General features: G+C 37.7%; 1 protein-coding gene across 5 annotated transcripts in view; it reads right to left on the reverse strand.

Annotated features, from left to right (window-relative positions):
• The window catches only part of DGKI (diacylglycerol kinase iota), a 207,208-nt gene that overhangs the window by 55,374 nt on the left and 127,142 nt on the right, over positions 1 to 24,692 (reverse strand). For all 5 annotated transcript variants that reach the window (XM_027660011.1, XM_027660001.1, XM_027660005.1 and 2 more), the window contains 3 exons: positions 14,811 to 14,911; positions 4,577 to 4,656; positions 2,800 to 2,844 (listed from right to left, as the gene is read on the reverse strand). In XM_027660011.1, the coding sequence (XP_027515812.1) occupies positions 2,800 to 2,844; positions 4,577 to 4,656; positions 14,811 to 14,911 (226 nt within the window). The remainder of the gene's footprint in view (positions 1 to 2,799; positions 2,845 to 4,576; positions 4,657 to 14,810; positions 14,912 to 24,692) is intronic.

Here is a 24,692-nt window from a genome sequence, read left to right on the forward strand (position 1 = left end):
ATTTTCAGCTCTCACTGAGCTGGAGAGGCAAAAGGGATCTCAAGAGAGCAGAGGGTGGTCATCTCTGTGCTGCCAGTGTATGGTCAGCCAAATTGTTAAAGTCACTGGCATATAACATTTAAACACAAATGTATTTGCAGAAGGTATAACACGACAGCATTGATCTTGGGCGCACACATAAAATTTGTATAGAGCCAGATTCTATCCTTATTTACATCTTAAGCAGTACAATCAGCACATCTACAAACAATGTAAATTCAGGCTCATATTGACTCAAGATTAAACTTTACTCCTCTTTCAGACAACAGACTACAGAGTAGTATACCAAGTCACGTGGCTAGAAAAGAAAATGTAGAAGCAACAGGGAGGATTTTACTTAATTTCATAAACCTAGCTCTCATGTACAGCTTACTGTCTCCAGTCTCCTTACAGGAGAGATGGAGACAATGACAGCATCAAATTCCATAAAGTGAACTTTATCTACACATGGGGACCAAGTAACACATCTGAATGGTTTCATAGAATCAGATTTAAAATACACCTTTTCTTTCTCTAAGAAGGACTAACCAAGCTGTGGGATGCTTAGGTTTGCTTATATTGCAGCTAAGGGGTATGTGGGAGAATCAAGGATCACTGAAATCCATTAGGTTTGCTGCCGTCTGTCTCTAAATGCACAAAGCTTTATGTATCTTAATATTTAGTCCGTTCTGTGGAAAGGAGAGGACTGCTATACAAAGGGAAAAAGGAAGAAAACATCCAATAATGGTGTGTTCTAAAAAGTAGTTTATACAAAGAGGAAAAATGAGTAAAAATTCATAGAGTACATAATGTTGGCAAAGTGAATATAGGGATAATGCTGGTAAATATAAATTCGAATCACAAATTGCATATTGTGATATCCTCCTTCCAAGACTTCATTACAGATCAACTGCAGAACTAGCTTGCGAAGTCTCAGGCCCATGAGAATGGTATGTTATGAGTAATAAACTCATTAGAGAAACAAAACAGTGTGAGAAACAAATCTAGTGTAATTTTTCTCATTTGCACCTGGGCTTGCTAATATTTCTGCTGACTTCCCATGTTTTGAGCTGCAGAGGAATCACGCAAGAGAACTGCATTTATGAGACCTAAAAGTACCCATGACACCTTATTAGTGAGGTATAAAGACAGTTCTATCACTTTAAGCACCTTATTCATGCCCCTTATCCACTGCTTTTTACCATTTCTGCAATATGTATAGGGATACCAATGTGGAACAAACCTCAAATTAACCTAACAAGACAGTTTGCAGAAAGTGACCCACTGAGAAAAAACCATGTTTGAAGAAACCAGGACAAACAAGTACTGAAGACAAAACACAGAGAAAGGCACATTCAAAATGCAGCATCATAAAAAACGAATGGTGTGTTAGGGATTTCACACTGCTGTGCACTAGAGAAGATGTCTAGGCAACTAATTCATATACTGCTATAACTGCAGAAGTTAGAGCCAAGTATTGAGCTGATTTTCAACATTTCATACTCTTTTTTAGACCTCCCCATATAAGCAGATTTAGTTCTTCATTTTACCTCAGGCAGTTTCCTACACATGGAGCAGTCAGTAGCCACTTAGGTTAATTTATAATGAGTGGAACAGAATCATACATGTTGATTTATTAGTCAATTTGCTAGACACTAACAGTGCTCTAAAACTCAGTTCCAGGAAATGACTGATGGAAATGTCAAAACTATGAGGTTAACATTGGACAGGGAAATGAAAAAACAAACCATGAACTGATAAGAAGGAGGCAACTCCAGGAAAACATGCCAAATTGCATTTTCTTATAGTGCCTGCAGTCAGTGCACCGACAGGCATTCTTGTGAAACTAGAATTCTGTATCACCCAAGTAATCAGTAACATCCAAGAAATTATCTGCAATTTCACCACAATTGGTTCCTGCCATCTGGATCTCTGTACGCTTTCTCAGCGAACTTGTTCCTGCTGATCCAACAAGACTTGCATTGCTAAATTAGGAAAAACATTATCAACACCATGCAAGCTTGTGATCCTAAGCACTATGTCAACTGACCATGGTTTGTGTCAAGTCTCTGTGCTAAGATCTGACCATTTCAGGAGCCAGTAGAGTTCGTCTGAGTTAGTTTACTTCCAATTTAAGTGCTCTGCAATGCATTATTTTGCTGAGAGAAATATACAACACTTCCAACTGTAAAGGTAAGTTCTGTTTGTAGAATAAAGTTGTAAAATGTACAAAGAGACCAATTTTAAGAACTAGCCACCTAAAAATTGTTTGTCTCATGCAGAAAACACATTTTTGCCCAAGATGGATTAAAAAATTACCCTGAAGATTATGTTAAAGTAGATGACTGACGTGTACAGAATTATTAAGAGGTTAGGCCTGCTATAACACCTTTTTTTCTCACTGTTAAGACTTTATTACTACAGCTATGCAATATAACAAGTTATTGTTCTGTTTCTTAAAGAGAGAAAAAGTTTTACTTTTGTCATTTGTCCTACAGGACACAGTCTCCCATTCACTTCAATACGCAAAGGTACCGCTATTGCAGTATGGCTCCCATCATCATCCTGTGCTAGTTTTAAAGGTGATTCCATAAGGCTTACAAGAAAAGGATTGTACAAGAGAAATCAGAATGAATCTCCAAGATTTAAGCACAAATGTTAATCAGAAATTCAGCTAAACCATAGGTGTTTAACCCAAGAATGTATAGGTTCGAATGCAAAGAGTGCAGTTCACAGTTAAGACTCTTTTTGTTCTGATAATAAAAGGAAAGCTTATCTTACCTGGTAATGAACTCTCTGTGTAGTAGAAGGTACTGACTGTAGGTCCTAGATGGAGAATGAAAGACAAAGCAGTGATGAAAAAGATCAAAGCAACAAGAGCTGTTTGCAGTTCTACTATCTGAAGTGGTTGGGCAAACACAAATCATTTTGCAAGTATTTCTCACTGGTTTTAAGCATGTGAAACAAACACCATAGAATAGCCAAGGAAAGTTCACCTAAAGTTTAGATTTGTATGCATTTGGTCAAAAAAACAGCTTCAAAAATATAGAGATTATGTTAATGAATCTTTACCATGCTACAAATCTATTTGTTCCATCAGAACTATCTAAATTTAGAATATCAGCAAAAAAGTTAATGAAAATATGCTAAAAATCCAAGCCTTTTTTTACTAATAGTTTTGAGTGATTAATGCACTGAAGAAAACCACTGGCAGTTCTCCCTGTTTTAAGACAACCTCACTCCAAAGAGGTCATATCAGAATGATCCTGATATTTAGCAGGGTTCAGGAATCTAATTTATTTTAATAGAGATTTTGTCAAATAGTTATAGCTCATGACTTAATCTACCATAGAGCCTGGCCTACAGACCACTGCCCCCCAGGAGCAAGTAAGTTGGTAGAGCTCAATAAAAACTTGGCATCTCTATTCCCAGCAAATGGGACTGAGCCAAATCAAGCACATTAAAAAAAAAAAAAAGGCACAAAAACTGCACAAGGTTGTGGAAATACAGCTCCTCCACAAACACTATGGGTAATTCAACCAGAACTTCCAGATTGATTGTAATTTTCCATACCCCATACTGCAAATATGCATCTTACACCTTACCTTATGGTATGCACCTTATGCAACATAAAATGTGGTTTTCTGTCCGATAATAACAGTCACATCTCAGGTCTGGATGTTCAGAAATGCAAAGAAGTGAAACCCTGAAGTGAGATACTAAAGCTCATATTCTGACTGCAAGTGCAGAGTTCCAAAACCTACAGGAAATCAATGGCTCCCAAAGAGTTCAATGGAAGGGGTGAGATTCATAGTTCCTATGTAAATTAGACCAATGATTTATAAACCTACATGATGTCCTCACACTTGTAAATGTTATTGAAAGATGTCACTAAGATAGTGATTTTTAAGAGATTAAAAACAATCAGAGACAGTACATTGATGAAAATCCATTAGTTTTATCACTAAAGGCATACACACTTTAAATGACTTGGGTAATGAGACATTTAGAGTCTCCATTGCCCAGACTGTATTGTAGAATGAACTCTCCTGAGTCAAGGTGTTCAAGGCTATAAGAGTGGCACTATTATTAGCTGCATGAACATATATTTCTGAGATTTGGAACTATCTAGTTGATAGTTGTAGTGTTTAGTGGTTTCTCAGATTACTCCATGACAGTATTAGAGAGTGACAGTTGAATAACTGGACCCCCTCAAATACCACAATGCTTATCCTTACATAACACACTTTCTAATGCATAATTTAGGTAATTTCAGCAACGTCTGTGGAAAGTTCTGGTATTCTATTCTTAATCAAAGAGAAGTAAACACACCCATCCAAATCAATTATGTTACCATTTAAAAGAAACCAGTGTGATTTTTAATTTTCTGTTTAAGAAATACTTTCAGTACTTTTATTATCATCTCTTAATTCTAGAATTTTCATTTCAGTGGCACGCAAATTGCAACAGTTGTTGCAACTACTAGTCCTCTGCACTGAGAACTGAAAGAAACATAAAATAGATTAGCAAATGACATCTGAATTCACAAAAGCCTCACCTCTTGTAGGCGGTCAATGTACATACGACAAGTCTCCAAGTCGCAGTCTCCTCGCACAACTATAATTCCTAGGGGAATGGCTGAAAAATCAAAAACAAAGAAAAAACTCTTTAAGTCTCTTAAACTTGAACAGATTTACAGTGGGCTTCGACTTTGTTTTTTTAATGTCCTCACAAAAGCTTTCTATTATCTAAATCTTAACAAATATTTAAAAGATTATTATTCATTGTTAGTTTCACCCACTTATAATTATCAAATATTTCAGTTTTCAAAGGCCTTTCATGGTTTCATGAAAGAAGCTGAAACATATTCAGTTAAATAATGCACTTCATTTCTGATGTCAACATCAAATGTTAACTGCAAAGAAAGGAACATACCTCAGAATAAGAGTTAGGGGGGTACCCTTATACCTTGAAATAAGAGTTATATTTTATTTTCAGAATAAACTCTACATATTTATAGTAATGAAAGTCATAGTCTGATTTTAGAGAAAACTGTCCAACACCATGTTATTTTGATGTAGGGCTGCTTTCAAATCAAAACAGACATTTTTCCATCTACACACAAAATTGACACATCTCCATATTTAGTCAGGGAAAAAAAAAAAGCCAGCAAATAATTCCCTTCAGGTGAGGGCAACATTTTTAATAACAGGACATTTAGGTTTCCACAGTCATTCTGTTCTTGCAGCTGAAAGGAGTCCAAAACAAATCCACAAAAAGAATAAATAGAAAAAAGTATACATGATTCCACAAGAAAGGTACCAAGAGAGCTACCTACTAAGATCACATTAAATAAGAAGAAAACAAGCAAACGCTCTTGAGTATCTGATTTTGTAAAACTGAATCACTGAATAAAGTTCTTTTTTCCTCCCTGGAGGGTCTTTAATCAAATAATGCCCCAAAAATTTATGGGAGCAGCAGGAAAGATATTTAAATCCTCACATGAATTATTCCAGAAGGAGAGCAAAATATCAACTCATAAACAATTCTGATAAGTAGATAATGAGCAGCAACATAAAATCGCCAAGGTTTCTGAGATAAACAGAAAACAGAACTGTGCTGCAGCCTTTCCTGCTGTTGAAAAGAAGTTGATTAAGAGGGAGAAATATTCCAATACCAAGAAGATCCTCATTCTGGTAAGAGAACAAGACAGTGCTAAAAGACACCAGGGAACATAGCTCCTCTTTTTCTGGTGCACCAAGGCTAGAAGTACAAAGAGGAGCTCAGTGGTTTCAAGGAGAAGACCTGGGAAGCACCTACAGCAGTCAAGTTCACAGTAGACCCTAGAGATCAGCACAGGGCTCAACAATGCTGCCAGCATTGTGTTTGGAAAGCAAATTGAAGAGCAGAACAGCTATGGACCCAGGAAAAACAGAAGCAGAGGGAAAAAAAAAGCTGGAGGGAGAAACAAGGATGTGAAGAAGGGATCAGCAGGAAGAACAAAAGAACTCACACGTCGCCTGAAACACTGACATCCAGCAGCAATGTCAATTCCCCTGCACATTTTCAGAAAGGCCAGGTGGGAACAGTGCTCATTGTGACCTCCCAGATTCTTTTATTACAGAACAGAGACTGAGAGACAAGCAAGTGGAAGGAGGGTCAATCATGAGGTTTGCTTCACGCGCTCCAATGCTCTGGGTTACAGACTGATTCTCTTTGCTTAGTGTTCATTATTGCTAACCTGCTCTGACAGGAGACCCTTAAGCTCTTTGCAGAGAGTTCTTAATGGCTATCTAGCTTCAATTCAGCAGATCCCTCTGCAGCCCTTACTGAAAGAAGTGTTTGTTAAATTCATTTATAGCACTAAAAAGTGAATTGCAGCAGACACAGCTACACCTCCAATAGCTACAGAGCACTAGGGAGCTACACCATTGGCTCATAAACTGTCACCACAGATTTTGTCTCTCTTCTATATACTTAATGGGGACTAAAGCTTTGACCTGCCAACATAACGCAGATAACACAAAACCGAAATCCTTAGCTATCACCATTCCTGACAGCCTGAAAGAGAAGGACCTTAGGAACATTTGGAATTCTAAAGAAATCCACCAAAATATCTAAAAACAAAAACTAATATTCAAGAGGTATCTTAGTGGTGATATTTATGGGTCTCATCTAATGAGTGAAGAAAAAAGTAATTATTCACAACTTCAATTAAATTATGTCATACCAGTTGCTAGTGGCCATAGAACAATTCTGAAACTCTGGGTTTGTGTGACTTTGTCCTTGAAAAGAAATATGCTGTCTTAACTGTTTGGAAATCGTGAATTAGCACAATCTATGGCTTTTGGGATCAATGGTTTAAGGGATAAGGTGCCTGAGGTGGGTCTCAAGGGGTTTCATTCCATATGGTTCATGTCCTTTTAAAAACCTTTAAAGTCATCACTGGGTAACACTATAGTATATGCTAAAATGCTGCTTTCCAAATTGTTTGTTTGTTTGTTTTGGATTTTTTGTGAGGGTTTTTTGTGGGCTGGTTGATTGGGGTTTTTTGCAAGACCCATTTAGCTTTCAGCAAGGAAAATGTTCCCAGTCATCATTTTTCAGAAACCACAGTAAGTAAATAAAATGCACCACACAGCCAAGACTTTCAAAGTTCTTCACAATAGTTGCTGTTTGAAAACAAAAGCAAATTACTTAATGATTGATAATATGATTGAAACTATGGGGTTGTTTCTCATTCTAAAAATAGGGCAAAACTGTGCAAGAGTGGCAAAAGGAGTTATAATAAACCAGTTAAAGACAAAGTCAACATGCATGGCCTTCGATAACATTGTGGGTGCTTTCATGCAGGAATAGAGGAGCTTCTCTATTTGCTGAATAGCACTGTGTGGATGAGGATGTGGACAGTACAGAACAGTGCTGTGGGACACAGTGATTGCTGAATATGCCAGGTGAGGGGTGGGAGGACAAACAATTACATTAGGAGCACAGGCACTACAGAACAACTTCTCATACACCCACACACTGTCCACTCCTGTGAATATATGGATAACTCCACACATAGGAATACGCCAAAAAATAAGGGATAGTCTCAGATAATGAGCCAAGCCACAGCATTCAAGTGTCAGATACTTTTCTCCTAAGGTGCCTGCTCTTCCAGCCACTTGCATCCAGCTCTCAGTTCCTTCGTGGTTCCTGAATGATGAAAAAGGACTTTGTCCAGGAAGTTGTGGATACAGACTCACACTGCAGTGATGAGCAGCAGTGCAAGAATCCCAGAAAATGAGACAGGCAGACAGTTACTTCATATTCTGAACCAATACTGCAGAAAGCTTTTTGTTCCTAGCAACACTAACCAAAACTAAGTTTCAGCAAGAGGAGGGTTGGGTAGATGCAGCAGTTGGGGTAACATGGTGCTCTAATTATCTGCAAGATTAATAATGATTTCCTGAGTCCTCATGAAATTAGCTATGGAATTTATAAACAACAAACAAATCTTCCACCTATTAACTGCCCATTATGCTGAATACCTAAAGCTAGTGAACTCTTTAATAGTATTGGGGACACAAATGATGGAAGCCTGAATATACTGCATATGGCACCATGAAGAAAAAACAAAATTCAATTAGCTTCCCCATTTACTATTATGAAAGGATTCAATTTGTGATCTTAACACCATATTAACTCGCTCAAATCCCAAACAAAACAGCCCTGAGACAGAGCATTAAGGCAAATGTGAATGCCAGGAAAGCTCATTCTGAGTCTGACATACCTCGGGGGACTGGGGAGGTTAGACATTGGGTTCTAAATGTTTAATGTAGCAAATAAAGGATCCTCACTACTGAAGATGTTATAAGAATGCCATTTTCCTGAGGGGTTTTCACTGATATTAGGAATGTGAAGGACCAAATAAATTCTTGGCAGAGAATTCTAAAATATTCAGACATTTATATTAAGAGGTTTGGCTTTCCCGGTATGGTTTTAACAAAAAGGAGTTTGTACAAAAGGATTTTCTCTACCACACAAATCTAAGCCATGTGTCTCTTCAGATCCCTTTTGCTTATTATACTGAGAAAAACCTAATTCTCCCTATATGTGTTGGTTGCTAGTTTTTTTAGCACTAGCAGTCCACCTCTAAAATCCTCACATGACAGGAGGCAAAACACGGTGGAGGCTATCAGATTAAACCAGACCAGGTTTGAGAAGGCAGTCATCCCCTCCAGGCTCTCAGTGACTTCTCCGGTACACTGCTAAACAAAGGAAGAAGCTGTCCAAATCAAAGGAAGAGAGAACCTGTCCCAAACATCACACGAAAAGGAACAGGTTATAGAAAGAAAACTCTGAAGAGTTGGGAATTGAAACTGGCAGAAGGAATGGATATTGTGACTAAGAGCTGACAGCACAGATCTGGATGAACAATGAATAAAGACTTAGGATAAAAAAAAAGAACAGGAACCTGAACTGTGAGGTCTACAGAAACAGACTAAGACAGGCAGGAAGGATGTGTGTGGGATGAGATATCCAAAGGACACAATCAGGACTGAAAAGGTAAGAGGAAATCAAATCAGAAAACCAATAAGGAAACAGGAAAGTAAAACAGGACAGAAAAATCTCACAGAAAAGTCTATACCAATAAGACAAACTACGGCATGGTTTCCTGTAAAGTCTGAAATGGAAGTTAATATTCTTGATTCTCCCCACTCCTCTAGGCTAAATATAAAATTATATCTATTTGGAATACTGCCCATCTCTTCTAGTCTAAAGGAAGGCAGAGGACTATAATGAACATAGATATGCCCGGTGAGGTGTCAAGACAAGGTAGATTCAGATTAGATATTAGGAAGAAATTCTTTACAATGAGGGTGGTAAGACATTGGAATGGGTTGCCCAGAGAAGTGGTGGATGGAAAGTGGTCGCCCAGAGAAGTGGAACCCTGGGGGAGTTCAAGGGCAGGGGCTTTGAGCAGCCTGGTCTAGTGGAAGGTGTCCCTGCCCATGACAGAGGGTTGGAACTTGAGGATCTTTAAAGATCCCTTCCTGCCTCATTCATTCTATGATTCTATAACTCAGTAATATGAGATTTCAATGATTTGGGTTTACTCCTTCCCCCAACTCCAGGCAATAACAGAGTTTCCAATATTTAACTCACTACTGACTTCTAATCCTCTTGGTTTCATCTTGCTGGGTGGCTTTAAGCAATCCATCCAACCTCTTTCAATTTCAGATCTTACTAAATCACTGTGACAAAAAAATGCATTATTTAGCTAATGTCTACACAACACACTGACAAAATAAAGCTGTTAGAGCAAGGCAGTGACTTTTAAGCAGAGTGAAGGTAATGGTGTCTTTTACAAAGCTTCTACAGATAAGCCACAATGTGCCCTAAGAACTCCTGGCAAATAAATGGCCATTGGTGTTTCCTTTACAGCAGGGAAGAGGATTGTAGCTGCACAACTCATCTCACCTAAACCCATCCAGCTCAAAGCTGCTTCTCAATACAAGTACATTTCCTTCATGGCTCATCAGGAAGTCTGCTGCTCCCTGCTGCCCTTTATATTATATACTCAGGATATAAATATCAAGTCCTAAGTGTTGACCTTTTCTTACTTAGCTAGTTGTTCAAAATCACACGGAATAGTCTCCAAATTACCTTGACCTGTCATATCCCTGAGCTTTAAAGAGTCAGAATAACTTTGATAGCTCAGGGATTCTAAGTACATTCCTGGTTATGAGGAAGCTACAGTATCACTATACATGTACCCATTCCAAATGTTTCACAAGCTGTCACTCCATGTACACCCCTGTATCTGATAAGAACTCCTAGGATGACCCCAAAACCCTTAGATAACCCACAGAAATTAAAGGCAGAGACACATGCATTATAGACATCTAGCTAGGTATAATCAAAGAGACAAGAATTTGAGGTTAACATCACATCATGTTACAGCATCTCACACACACACAAAACAGGGAGACTGCAGGGATTAGATTATAGATAGTTAGATTATAGATAGTCCAATTGTTATACAAATGGAACTAATTTTTTTTAAAAATTGCTTTTGAATCTAGTGTGCTATTTTATTCAAGAGGAGATAAGGAACAGCTGCCTCTGTGTAAAAGGAAGTATGAGAAACCCAGAGCTGCTACAGAGCTGAGAGTTATTTCTGACGCTGGCATCACTCAGATTGGATATGATTCCTCCTTAATCTTAGTGGTATTGAGGAAACTAAGACGGTTCTCTACGGTTAGGGCTTACACAACAAGTTAAGGTCAGTAAAGACTGACATATTCTATTAAACAACCCCACAACTCTTCAGTTATAGTTGATGGTGAGTTATTTCACTGCTGCATTTTCATGGTACAAATCTGAAATGGTGTTGGTGGGAAGGACTAAGAAGTGTTGAAGACCTCTTGGTCACTAGCTGGTTTATCGTTTGTTTGCTGTTAACTAACTTTTTTTTAAATAATTAGTTTCTGTGTATACCTCCACTTTAGTACCGTTTGAAAGGAGTTTGAAATGAAAATAGGGTTTCAAAAATAAACTTTTAGCTGTTTTAAAAATAACTCAATTGTTCACCCTCACTGCAGCTTTGGATCACACTTTCCTGCTATGACAGGAAACCAGAGAGAGTGCACAGAAAATATGCAGGTAAGAGAGACAGAATTAAAATCTGTCCACCTAGAAACATCAGCTCATCTCACTTTTTGAATATGGTAATGGTGGTTATGGTCATGTAATGTACAATTCTCATATTGGGCAGAGGTGGTGAAGCTTGTGACTAGTGACAAGTGCTTGGGACATATATAGGAAAGTGTTAGGGAAGACAACTGCATTTTCAGTGAATAACATTACAACATAACTGAAATACCAACATATATTCCTTTCTTAAAATGGTGCACAGAAGCATTCATCCCTCCTCGCTGAAGGATCAATAAGCATCCTCTGCACCATCATCAATCATCCCACAGACAATAGTAAGATGTTGACAGAAAAAAGAATGGAGGAGAAAAGAAGGAGCAAGGGGAGAGAAGAAAGGGACAATTTAGAAACAGCATCTTGGTTAAATGCCAGCTGCATTGACAAGAAAAGTAGAAAACAAGAGAAGGAGAATGAGCTAAGGACAGTCATGCCCTTCAGAGGACAAAATGACATTCTTTAATTGCTTGGGAGGCTTTCAAAATGAGATGTCTACCTCCAGCAGAGCAAAGATTAATCTTCATGGAACAGTTTGTATGACAAACTGTTATATGTCAGGAAGTGTAATTTTAGGTGAAGATAGATTCAAATCAGTATTTCAAGAAAACAAGGGGAGTGAAATATATTTATTGTGAGTTAAATGATCCAGATTAGTACACTGAAGTCAAAGCTTTTAAAACCCTATTATGGAGACATGTAACAGGCAAAACCCATAATAGCTTCTTTGCTATTTTTCCTTCAGGGATAACTTTTTATTAACTGGTTTCCTTTTCCTATTCAGATTGCTGAGGGATTCTGATTTGGTTCTCAAATTATTTAGGGAGGTAAAAGTGCTTTTAATCCTTGTGGACAGAGAACGAGTATTAAATATAGTATTCTGGAATTCAGTTGTAGATATTCTGCCAAAGCCCGAACAAGTATCTAAACTGAGTCTCTTGCAAGGATCTAGTGGGACAGACATATATACGAGAGCTACAGTCGTGTTGAAGGAAGCCAGTGCCTCTTCAGTAACAGGCCTTGTAGAAACAATTCCCCAGTAAAGCTTCCAAGAAACAACTTTTCCAATATCAGCGTTCTGGAATTTTGCTAGTACAAACAATTCCTCCACACACCCACTCACTCATCCCTTTCTTTAGTAAAGAAAGGAGAGTCACTTCTCTCTCAGCACTTCCCTTCTCCCCCTTTAACCGAGTAACTTTTAGTGCCAATGCTCAATGAAATGATTTGATGAGGAGGACATAGCAGGTTTATTTCATATCAGTATTTAGCATCTGAGAGAGTGAGGCAGCACCAATCCATAGACATGTAACCAGAAAGCCATTTAAAATTTATCCAGTTTTCTATTTCAGAAATACAATTAAAATGGCTATCCAATCTTGTTAAATAGAAGATCTACATGGTTTTCCAGCTTCCTCATAAAAACTCATGTAATCCTCTAGCATGGCCATGAAGCTTCAGAAAAGATGTAAGCAGTTTGCTGTAAGTCACAGGAAAACTCAGATGTTAAGTCTGTAATCACTGAACCACCAGGATTTTCCATTTTTTACTTCATGGAATCCCAGGAACTGACTAGAATATTTAAAACGGTTTGGTTTCTGACTATTTTGAGAGCACTTGTCTTCCCATACATGATTTTCTTCAGTTACAGTTAACATCACCCAGAAGTCCTCAAATCAAGATCAGCCTCCTGAAAACTAAAGGCTAGACAATTCTCGCAAAAGAAACTTATGTTGTATGTTCAAAGAAGTAGGCTGATGACCACCAGTGTATGCTGCAAGTTATATGTCCTTACACAGGACATCACAAGTAACTGAAAAGGATATTTTCCCATTTCTTTCAGGATAATGGGGATATTATTTGTTTCTCATATTCTAACATAAAAACAGTAGTGCACAAGCATTAATAACACATCTAAAAGAGGACTGGTAGGAAAAACAACTTCATGAAAAATGTCTGGGGAAAATACTCCAGTCCAGCTATGTTATATTATCAAGCTGGCCATGCAGTAACTTGAAAGAGAGACAAAAGGATTTTATGGCAAATGACCTACCAATGTCCAAAAGCAATCATTTTATCTCTTGACAGAGAGACATCTGCTTTTTTTAATGATAACCTCTTAAGCACACACCCAGTAAGTGATGAAATGTGTATAAAATTGAAAACTACATCTCAGAGGTGCTAGATCAGTCACCTTTTTTTTATAATGTTATCATTATGAATTTTGTCAGGTGACAAATAACATAAATATATATTTACCACTGCAGTGAAAAAGTGTAATAAGTTGTGTATTTTGTGTCAGAACATGTAATGGCTTTTAAGGACCTAATATACAGTAACTATAGACACAGATAATTTACATCCACAGTAAGGATAGATAATGATAGTTCCCCTCAAATGAGAAACCACAAGAAGGACCACCAAATGAACCAGACTGTTTCCAACAGTGTTGGAGAAATGTGTGTTCAATGTGGCCTGAAAACTACTCAAGGTCAAACTCTCAATTTAAGCTTGAAGCGATTACCCCTCCAGTGAAGCACAATCCTTAATGTGTTAAAATTCTTTTCAGTCCAGTGATAAAGGCTTTGATTGCTTTAACTATGACCAAAATCCACTAACAGAAACTTCAGTAAAGGCTGTCAGGACCTATATTAAAATTTAAGCCATTTCAATTCTTTTGTTGTAAGGAGAGACAGTGAGCTGAGAGAATAAAGAAGGGTGGGACTAGAAGAGTGAAATGGAAATAGTTTAACTATCTTCCAACAATAAGATAAGCAAACCAATTAAAAGGATTGTCATCCTGTAATTATCAGAGTGCCCTGTATTACAGAGGGAGCTGAAGCTTTGTTGCACAACAAACAGTCATGCTTGTAATTTAATATGAATAATGAGCCAGATGCATGAAAAAGCTATTAAATGGTTATCACAAGAAGCCCTGTCCCTCATTGATTAATGAGTCTGTGTGTCACCAAGGAAAGGAACTTCATTTTTAAGTGCAGATTGTCATCATCAATGTTGCCAAAGCAACTGCTGTCTGCTTTTGACTTACCTCTGAACATGGCAATTAAACCATTACATGAGGAAACAAAACAGTGATTATTCTCTTATATGGAAAACCGAAGGCTGTTAACAAAGTAAGGGTCTGGAGAAGCCCTTCACTGGGGAAGATTTGTTCCCCAAGATAAACGCATCATAGTTCCCCAACTCAGTTCGAAATCTGATGCTAATCATAAAATCTGGAATGTTTTCATCCGCTAGAAATCAAGCAGAATCAACAGAAAAACATAAATAAAAACAAATGTGTGTGAAAAACACTTATTTTACAGTAAATAGAATCAACTTGCAAAGGCATAGGAAAGTAAGAAAGCAACTGGAATCTCTATACATGACCTTACAGAGACTATTTATATAGAGAGAATACATATACAGAGATAGATGAACATACACTCTACATGACTCATCCAAAAATGTATGCTTGACTCTGTGTTTGGGGTTTTTTGTTGTTATTTTTGGGGTGGGGTTTCTTTTTGGTCAATGTATGATTTACACAAAACATTCTACCAAAAGCAGCTACAATCTGGCTTCATCCAACTTACAAGCTTCCCGGAGCTTTTCCTTGTCGTAATGTAGCCCCTCGTATTCTTGTAAATTAATCCTGTTCACTCTGATCCGCAGACGATCTGGGATGGAATGAGGACTGCAAGAAAAAAAGAAAGCTTCTTAGACAAAGTGTACCCTGGAAGAGCAAACGAAAACAGGATATGAAGTGATTTTAATTTTCTCTGAAAGAAGAAAGAGAGCAAGCCTCTTCAAAACTGGGCCAATTCTTCACATGCCCATCCCTGCATTTAAAATTTTGACTTTCCACTGCACAATAACTTAGACATTACACCTTCAATAATAAGCAAGATCAAGAAGCCTATTTGCTGGTTGTGTGATGTGGAGTTGTAAAGGATTTTCTGAGTTGTCTCGTCTCTCTATAAATGCCCCTTCCCTCTTCAATTTGTCTTTGTGTACATCCCTAGGGCCCTACCACAACCAGTAGATCTGCCAACCTGAAGTTCAAGACACAGAAAAATACTGTGTCCTGAAAACCTTTCTTTTTTTATTCCATGCTGGTTTCTACCATATCATAACCTGTTATTTGATTTTTTAAGTTTTGCTGAATGTTATGCAAATTAATGCCTACATTTGCATTTTCCATTTTTAAAGAAAGAGAGACTATCTGTGTATTACAGTTCACATAGCAAACGTCTGTCCTAGAGGAACTGACCCTCAGGTCAGTTAAAAGTAGATTACTTGTTCTGTCCTTCCACCAAAAGACTGTCTGTATTCTCTGTTTTAATCTAGTTAGTAGAATTCTGCCTATGGTAATACTGACTAATACACACTGCTTTTCGAAAGTCAAAATACAGTGCGCTGTCATAAATTTGCTTCTTTCTTTGTCTCATTTCTAAAATGCTTAATGTACAGCATTTGCACTGCTAGTGCACAACAAGGCACATCTCACAAATGTCCCCTTTTTTTTCCCTTTCTAAACTGAGGAGTAATTTTCTTATTGACTAGAAAATACTAAAGACTTTACAAAACACATGTTTTGTGGTCACCTCTTGGTAGAGCCACTGGGATTACAATTAGCAATTATTTCAGAGCTATCTGTTGCATGTTTTCTGTTGGTATAAATGATTCTGTCATAGCTAGACAGATGAAAACAAAGACTGAAGATCAAGTCCCAGTTAAGAAGTTCTATTGTCATAAGTACTCTACCTAAAAAGTGATAAAGGATAATGAATTTAGGTTGCCTCCAAAATGGAGTGGAAGACAACATGCTAGGAGTGGCTGCACTGAAGAAATTCCCATTCTGAACATGAGTTTCTATATTAGTGAGAAAAATTAGCGTAAGACACAGGAACAATAGCCTAGAAGAAATGACAAATGCTTAAGAATGGCAGCAAGACTGACAGAAGTATATAGGTTATCCAATGCTTTCCCTCTGCTGACTGACAGGGACTATTGTGTCAAAGTGCCCCAAGATATCAGTAAACTGCCCATATTTAAAATTTTGCAGTTTAATGACAGATATCTTGGTTGGGAACTTCCAGCACAGCTTTAGGAGGCAGCTTTCTAACTCAGGTGCCATCATGTCATCCTACAGAATATCACTCTCCACCTGCAGTCTCTACAGCTGTCTCAGCAACCAAGACATGAGTGTCTGCACATGGAGGAGAGAGGTGCATCGACGGAAGAAGAACATAATTACACTTTGACTGATGCATTTTTTCCTTTTCTTTTTCAAACAAGTTTATATGTCACATTGCTAGCTGAGAAGTGAACACGGTCTAAGGAACTATAATCCCTTTCAAATTTTACAAAATACAGGTTTCAAATATGAAAATGATAGGATACTGAATTTTAGCCAAGAAAATATAATAACATGTTTAATTCAGAAATCATAGAAATTTAAGTGTATAGTCTTTTTCTGAGGGGCGAAAAGAAATAATTCACTGTATGCAATAGGGTTCATGAAAATGACAGACTGACAGCTCTGAAAAGTGAAGTCTTTGTCTCTGGTACAATACAGGACAAAGCTTTGAACTCAGCTGGGAGGAAAAAGGATGGGCAAACAGGAGAATTCAGCTACTTACTTCTGCTGTAACACTAAACCACGTTACAAAGAGAGACATCCTTGCTATGCACTGAATGAAGCTCAGTACAAACCTAACATCAAAAAACTTTCTCAAACTGCTGCTTCTCCTGAAACTGGAACCAAATCTGTACTGTTTTTGAGCAACCCGAGTTTGAACTCTATGCTTTCCAATCCACCAGCTCAGAATAACTGCTTGACCAAAAGCTGATACTCCTGTGCAGGAATTACCCCATCACAGGGACTGTTTGCCATACAAACCTTCCCATCCTGTGTACACTTGCATAGAGGCATTTAAGTTCGTTCCTCAGTGAATCCAACATACTTGCTGGAGTGGCTGGAATTCCTTTGCACTCTTCATCAGGTGCTCCCCTGCTGACCTGTGAACCCTCTCTGGGCTTCCATTGCTGGCACAGACATCAAACTTGTAATATAGGACTGGTACAGACTGAGATTCTCCTCCCCAGCAACTTCAGTTTAAAGCCCTCTTCACCAGATTGCTAAACCTATGACCAAAAATGCTCTTCCAGTTCTGTAGACCAGGTTTCTTCAAGAAACTTTCATGGTCTAAGCACCCAAACTACTCTGAAAGCTGTGGAAAAATACTAAAAAAACTGTGTTAAACCAGTTATGGTAGAGTTTTTTGCTTTTCAGTTTCTAAGCACTGGTTCAAAGGTGAACTTTCTTTGCAAACATTATCAACTAATTAGTGGTAGACTAATGTCCTATCACAACTGGCCTCATTTCAAACTGGTTTCATCATCGCAATGGATAATCTGGATATTTTGTGAAAGCAGAACAGGAAAGAAAGACAGGGAAACAACGATTTCTCCAATGATTTCTCTCTATGTTTGGGGCCATTATAACAAGGTGAAGGAATGATCACATTTATCCCCAGTCAGTGCTTAAGAAGACCTGTAAAAAGGGGAGGGATGTTAAGCCTCAGACTAACATCTGCCAAACCTTGGTTAATTGCCATCTGTGTCCCTTCATCCTACCTGAGAGAACAGGATAATGTTTAGACACCAAGCAGAGAGAAACACAACACTGACTTCTGTAGATATGCTGACTCACTACCTAATGTCATGTAAGGAAGACAAAAAAATGTTATTTCCTAGCTTGAAGATGATAGCAACCTATTGTATGTGCAGCATCACCTTCCAAGTCAAATTAGTCCTTTCACCTGAAGTGAGCAAGTCTTTTTTCTTTGCTTGGAACTGGAAGAAGAAAAATATCTAAAATGAGGAGCAAATCTAAAAAATTTTTGTTATTCTAGGAACCACATAGAGACACTCTCCAAAAAGTACCTTATAACTAGAAAATATTTAAGAGAATACCACCCATGTTTTTGTAAAAAGTATAATTTTTGGTATATCAGTGCATTGTATACCTCAGAATTTGCTTCTGTAGAAACAATAAGCACACAATCTTAAATGCAATGCATTTCCTGAGGAGAAATAGGACCAGGTCCAGTGTAGGAGGGCAATCAACTCAATCTCCCTCCTGTTCACCCCATTTTTATAAAGACAGGATAAAACTACTACAATAAGGAAGTTGTGTGATAAAGCATACAACTGGAGAGAAACAGATCTTGGCCTTTCATCCATTTGAAAAATTTAGTTATCATAGTCATAATAATGTAACCTTGGAAATAGGAGTTTTCTATGGAAAATAAACTATTATCAGAAATAACAATGCCAAGAGCTCTTTCTACAGGGTAGGGATTTTATACTCTCAGTTATGTTCAATCACAAGTAATATATTAATAATACAAATATATGTATAGGTATATATACACGACCCTAAAAATACATATATTGACACACATACACAAAAGAGACATTTATCCAGTAACTGAAGTTTGATGGTTTTGTTCATGAGTTATCTGCAAATACTATTTGCTCTGTTAGAATACAGGTTTTGGCTGACATTATATTATGCCTCCATAAATTTTATTACTTATTCATTATAATTTTGTCTCTAAAATTTACTATGTGAATATTCATTTTTTATGCTATCAGACTGGCAATTGACACCAGGGGATATTGTCCTCATCATCCAAACTAATTAACTCCTTCATTCACAGAATTCATGAGCTCCATACAAAGCTCTATTTAATGCTGCTGAGCAAAACACCTCCACTATCAATACTTCTGTAGTCTTTGCAGATACTGCATAATAATCCATATTATTATACAAATTGATCAATTTGTCTTGTTCAGACATATTTGGTATATTCAGAAACCATAAAGATTAAATACATAAGCAAATCCATGGAAAAGCAAATAACAGGGTGATGAATGTCACCAAAAGCAAACATTAGTACAATATTAATAGAAATGGATGTTTCTGAATACTGTGTAAAACAACTTGCTCAACCGTAAGGAGAGGAAGAAAAGCTTTCCAGATAGAGTAGCAATTTTGAAATAAATGTGGGGAGATTGTTTCACTGCAATTCAACCTAAAATATTTTAACTATTTATACCTATTATTTTTCAAAATGGTGTATTACATAGTCAATGAAAAGTAATTCGAAGTACAGATGAATGAATTCCACTAATCTAATTAAGAATCCCCTTCCACAAGCACATCAATCCATAGAATTAAATCCTAAATGTCATTTGTCCCATGAGGATATAAATAAAGAGCAGGGTCAATTGAAACATTCTGTTCATTCATGTTGACTAGTTATAACAGTTTCATTTAAACACAAAGCTAATTATGAATCTTGTCAAATCAGGAGCTAGATAGGCTAGTTTACCATATTAAATTTTATTTGATGAACTCATGATTGGCATGAACCAGAAGTGCACATTCAGGGCATTATTAAATCCAAATGAGGCTTGTAGAAAAGCTATACATGTTAGTTAGTTGAAACAATTTCTGGAAGATTATACTGAGTTGCCATGAGGTCCTCTCAAAATTGTTCCACTTGCATCCTAAAAATTATGTAATTTCGGCAATGGAAAAGTATTTTCTTTCCTATTTTTAGCTACAAAATGACAGAATAGTACAAGGAAATCGTATTACTTCCTATCAGAAAAGTGACATTTGACTTTTCCACAAGAATACAGAAGTTTGCCTGGATATTGGATCATTCCCATTGTAAGGAAAAGGGCATGCTTTCTGGAAAATCTTAAAACTTATAAACATTAATTACACAGTTAATTTGATTTTATTGGTTTTTAAGTCTACTTTTTTGTGAGAAAACATCTATTCTATGGTACACCAGGCTGCTCACGGCAATCAGAGTCATTGTTTTTCTAGAGACACATCTCAAAAATTCAAAATCAAGTTAGATAAACTGTTTGTAAGGTGAAGTAATTTTTAACACCACCCACCCACCTGCTGGAAACTGCTTATCAAAGAAATGGTATGCTTACTTTCTCTTCTATGCCTGAACTATAGCATTTTGGGGTTTCTAGACATGTTACCATCATCAACATCACCACCACCACCCCTTACCACCAGGAAAAAAAACCAAACCAAAACAAAAAAAACAACCTTAAAGAAACAGAGCTTTGCATGAAAAAATAAGAAGGGCTCATTTTTTAAAAATCCCTTTCACTCCAGCATTTGTGGTTCAAACCCACAGAAGCAAAGCCACATGCACCTATTCTGAGATTACCAGCAGAACCTGATCTGCTTCCATTCACCAAGAAAACACAGCCGGCTTTTGATGAAGCTGTGACTTCCTCCTCTCACCCCTATTAATCATCCAGCAACAAGTGAGAGGATGCCAGACAACTCATATGGAGCACAGTTGGTTTTCCTAAGAAACATGCTTCTGTCTCCAGTCACCCAGGGAACAATACAGGCAGAGCAAGCTTTGGGTCCTGCCCAAGCTTGGCACTACTGCACAACAACCTGGCTACACTTCTGCCATGCCATCAGGTTGATTTAACTTGGAAGACAGACTTCTAAATTATACATGCCCCAATCTCTGTATCAATTATTTATGAACCCAGTGAACCATTTCTTATGCTTTGTGTCTTCATAGAGAAATGAAATAATAAGAATAAACAGTCCAACGACTCTACAGAATTCAGTGACAAATTTTTGATAGATCTTCAAGAATACAGCCCACACCAGCCTACACATATACAGGTTTTAACATGATTCAGTAAGCAGAAATGGAAGTCTTCTACTTCCCCTCCCATACAAGAAATACTTTAGTAAAAAAAAATCACACTCTTTTGAGGCATCTTTGCAGTGACAGATTAATGAATTACCTGCCTCCTAAAGAAAAAAAACATGTAAAATCAATTAAATGTTCTAGTGTTTAGAGCAACGGAAAACAGAAAGCTGTAGCCAGAAGAGGAAAAGAAATTTACCTTACTTTTGAAATCATATTGGCAGAGCTTGGAAATGATACATTAAAATTAACCATGCTTCTGACAGCATTTATCTACTTAAAACATAAGAACTGCCACAACAAAGTAGAATCATCCAGTCTCTTCTATGGACAAATTTCAGTGCTTCAAAAAAGTTCACTACCGTTTTAGGGTAAAGTTCTTGCTAAGCTCTTTACCTAAAAAAATACCCCTAAAATTATAAGCTCCACCACATATTTTTTTACTTCATTTGGGAACCTGAGCTAGACAAGCTACCAGGTTGTGAGGTGCTGGGCCAAAGGGCAGTGCATTTGATACCAACCCCCAACCTGCTTTTAGTGATGATCAACAAGTATTAAACTAATATATATAAACACTTATAACAACTTTGTTTCAGTGTGCTCTGTTCAGATCTGCTGTTACCTCAACCGTTTGAGACCCTCATTAGGAGCCAAAACCAGGCTGCTGTGGTCTAATCCCAGCCAGCAATTATATACCATGCAGCTGCTCACTCCTTCCCTCTACCTGCTCTTCCCTTGGTTGGGAGTATTGGAAATAAAAGGTAAATCTCGTAGTTAAGAATTTAATAATTGAAACAAAATAGAATTATTATTATTATTATTATTACTACTACTACTACTACTATACTTATTTTAATGGTAATGAGGTGGAGAGAGAGGGAGAGAGAAACGAATCCAAGAGAAAGAGGTGATGCACTACAATTGCTCACCAGTCAGCCCATCCCTGACCAGCAGTCAGACCCCTTTGGATTAACTCCCCCAGTTAAATCCTAATTGTCATTTGTACCATGAGGATGTAAATAAAGATTGGGGTCAACTGAAACATTCTGTTCATTCATGCTGATCACTTATAACACTTTCATTTAAACACAAACCTAAATATGAATATTTATAGACTGGGCATGACCTTCTATGATGTGGAATATCCCTCTGGCCAGTTTGAGTCAACTGGCCTGGCCATGCTCCCTCCCAGCTTTCTGTGCAGCTCCTCACTAGCAGAGCATGGGATACTGAAAAGTCCTTTACTTGAGGTAAACACTACTTAGCAACAGTCAAAACATTATTCTCATCCTAAATCCAAAAAGCTACTCTGTACCAGCTACTAGGGAGAAACTTTGCTCTATTCCAGTCAAAACCTGGACATAAGTGTTATGCTAGATAAGCCAGGTTAGCCCAACTGTACTAAATCCTTTTGCACTTTCTTACCTCACACTTACTTCACCAAATGCTTGAGTACTTTGCTCTGTAAGGGCTAGATCCACACAGTCACTTAAACACATGCTGAAGTTCCAGATGGAATCCCAGTACTTGTTTTTCTTCTCCTGCATGCTAGATGTTGTTCTCTCGCACTTTACCCTTCCAAGCACAATGGATTCTCCAACAGTAATAAACCCATTAGACAGAATCACAGAACATTTGGGGTTGGAAGGGACCTTAAAGATCAACTATTTCCAAACCCCTTGCCATGGACAGGGACACCTTTCACTAGATGATGTTGCTCAGAGCTCCATCTAACCTGGCCTTGAACATTTCCTGGGATGGGACATACACAATTTCTCTGGGAAACCTGTTCCAGTGCCTCAGAACTCTCACAGTAAAGAATTTCTTCCTCATATCTAATCTAAACCTACTCTCACTTTGAAACAAACCCACCTTGTTCTGTCACTACATGCTCTTATAAATAGTCCCTCTCCATCTTTCTTGTAGGCTTCTTTCAAGTACTGGAAGGATGCAATTAGGTCACCCCAAAGCCTTCTCTTCTTCAGATAGAACAATCCCATTTCTCTCAGCCTTTCCTCATAGGAGAGGTGCACCGTCCCTCTACTCATTTTGGTGGCCCTCCTCTGGACTCATTCCAACAGGTCAATGTTATTCCTGTGGTGGGACCCCCAGAGTGCAGAATCCACCCCCTCGCCCTTCTGGCCACACTGCTTTTGATGCAGCCCAGGATGCAGTTGGCTTTCTGGGCTGCCAGAGCACGTTTCCAGCTCATATCCAGAAAACCACATGCTAAATAGGAAAAACTGATGAAGAAAAGATGAGACTCAATTCCCTATAAAGCATGTAATGAAAAAGAAGGAAGATATATATAAGCATTTTCATCCTCAGTTATGCATTTGGAGAATAGCTCACACTCTAACACTTCCTCCCTTACACCTTGTCTCCTACTGTTCTTTATTAGACTCTCATCCTATAGACAGCATCCATGTTCAACTAGAGAAAGTAGATTCTTTTTGGCATTTGGATCTCTAAAACCAAAAATATTATCTCCTATTACCCTTTTGCTGTTCACACAGGTTTTATATGTATACTGTGCTGCAACCATTACCATGTAAACTCTATAAAGGAGTTGTATTTACCAATGTAGCGTTATGTCTACTTTCATTTATACAGATTTTGTAATTAAAAAAATAATCATAGCCTACCCACAGTGCTTATTCCACTTGTAAAAGGACTACAGGAGCTGTGCAAGTCAATTATGTTTTATTTTTAAATGGTAATTTTTTTTCAGTGTTTCTTTACGTCAACTACACAACACAAATGTGCATCTCCTCATTTTTGAATATCCAGCTGGAAAATGCAGGTCTTTACCTTCCTTTTAAAAGACTCTCAACTAAAAATACAACATTTGTATTTTGTTATGCACCTTGTATAAACATTTACAAAGGATCACACTACACTTCTACTGTCTCTGGAACAAAGACCATATGTACCTAATAATTTTGGCTGCTCAAATTCCCATGCATCTCTTGCTGCAGAAATCCTGAAATTTATCTAAGACAGGTATATCCACCTCCAGGTCTCAGCAGAATCTGCCCTGCTGTTCAGTACTAACAGGAACTCAGATTCATTCTATGCTGTTCAACACAGAAACAAAGGAATATTTGAATCTCAAAGCCATCATAATTCAAAGCAAATTTACCTGCTACCTCATGGGTTCTTATTTTAATTTGCCAGACACATTAATTGGCAGCCACAGTGCAGCTGTATGTTTCATCTATTTTTACAGATTTTAAGATATAGTACATCTTTGACTTCCAAATTAATTTGGGGCTCACAAGTCTCTCTCTCCCTGCTTTATCCTGACAGCTGATTTCAAATAAGACATTCAAATGAAGAGTATCAAAATTTGGAGGTCATTTTCAAAGGGATATCCCTCAGCCTGGAGACAATACCTGTTCTCCCAGACCCCCAGCTTAACGTTCTGTGTAAGCAATAAGGGTTATCTCAACTTTTTTCCAGAGGTTTGTTTAGATACTGAATTGGTGAGACATAGTTGGTTTTATTACGTTATGCTCCTCAGCAGAGTACAGTAAATATGATCCCGGGAAAAGGCACACCAAATTGGAAATCTTTCCTTGTTTACAAGATAACAATGAGGAACTTGCAGCTTTCTGAAATTTCACAGGACCACAGAATGGTTGAAGCTGGAAGAGACCTCTGGAGGTCATCTGATGAAACCCATGCTCAAGCAGGGCC

Source organism: Corapipo altera, unplaced genomic scaffold (genome assembly GCF_003945725.1).
Source record: "Corapipo altera isolate COAL_440 unplaced genomic scaffold, ASM394572v1 1, whole genome shotgun sequence".
Classification (NCBI taxonomy): Eukaryota; Metazoa; Chordata; class Aves; order Passeriformes; family Pipridae; genus Corapipo; species Corapipo altera.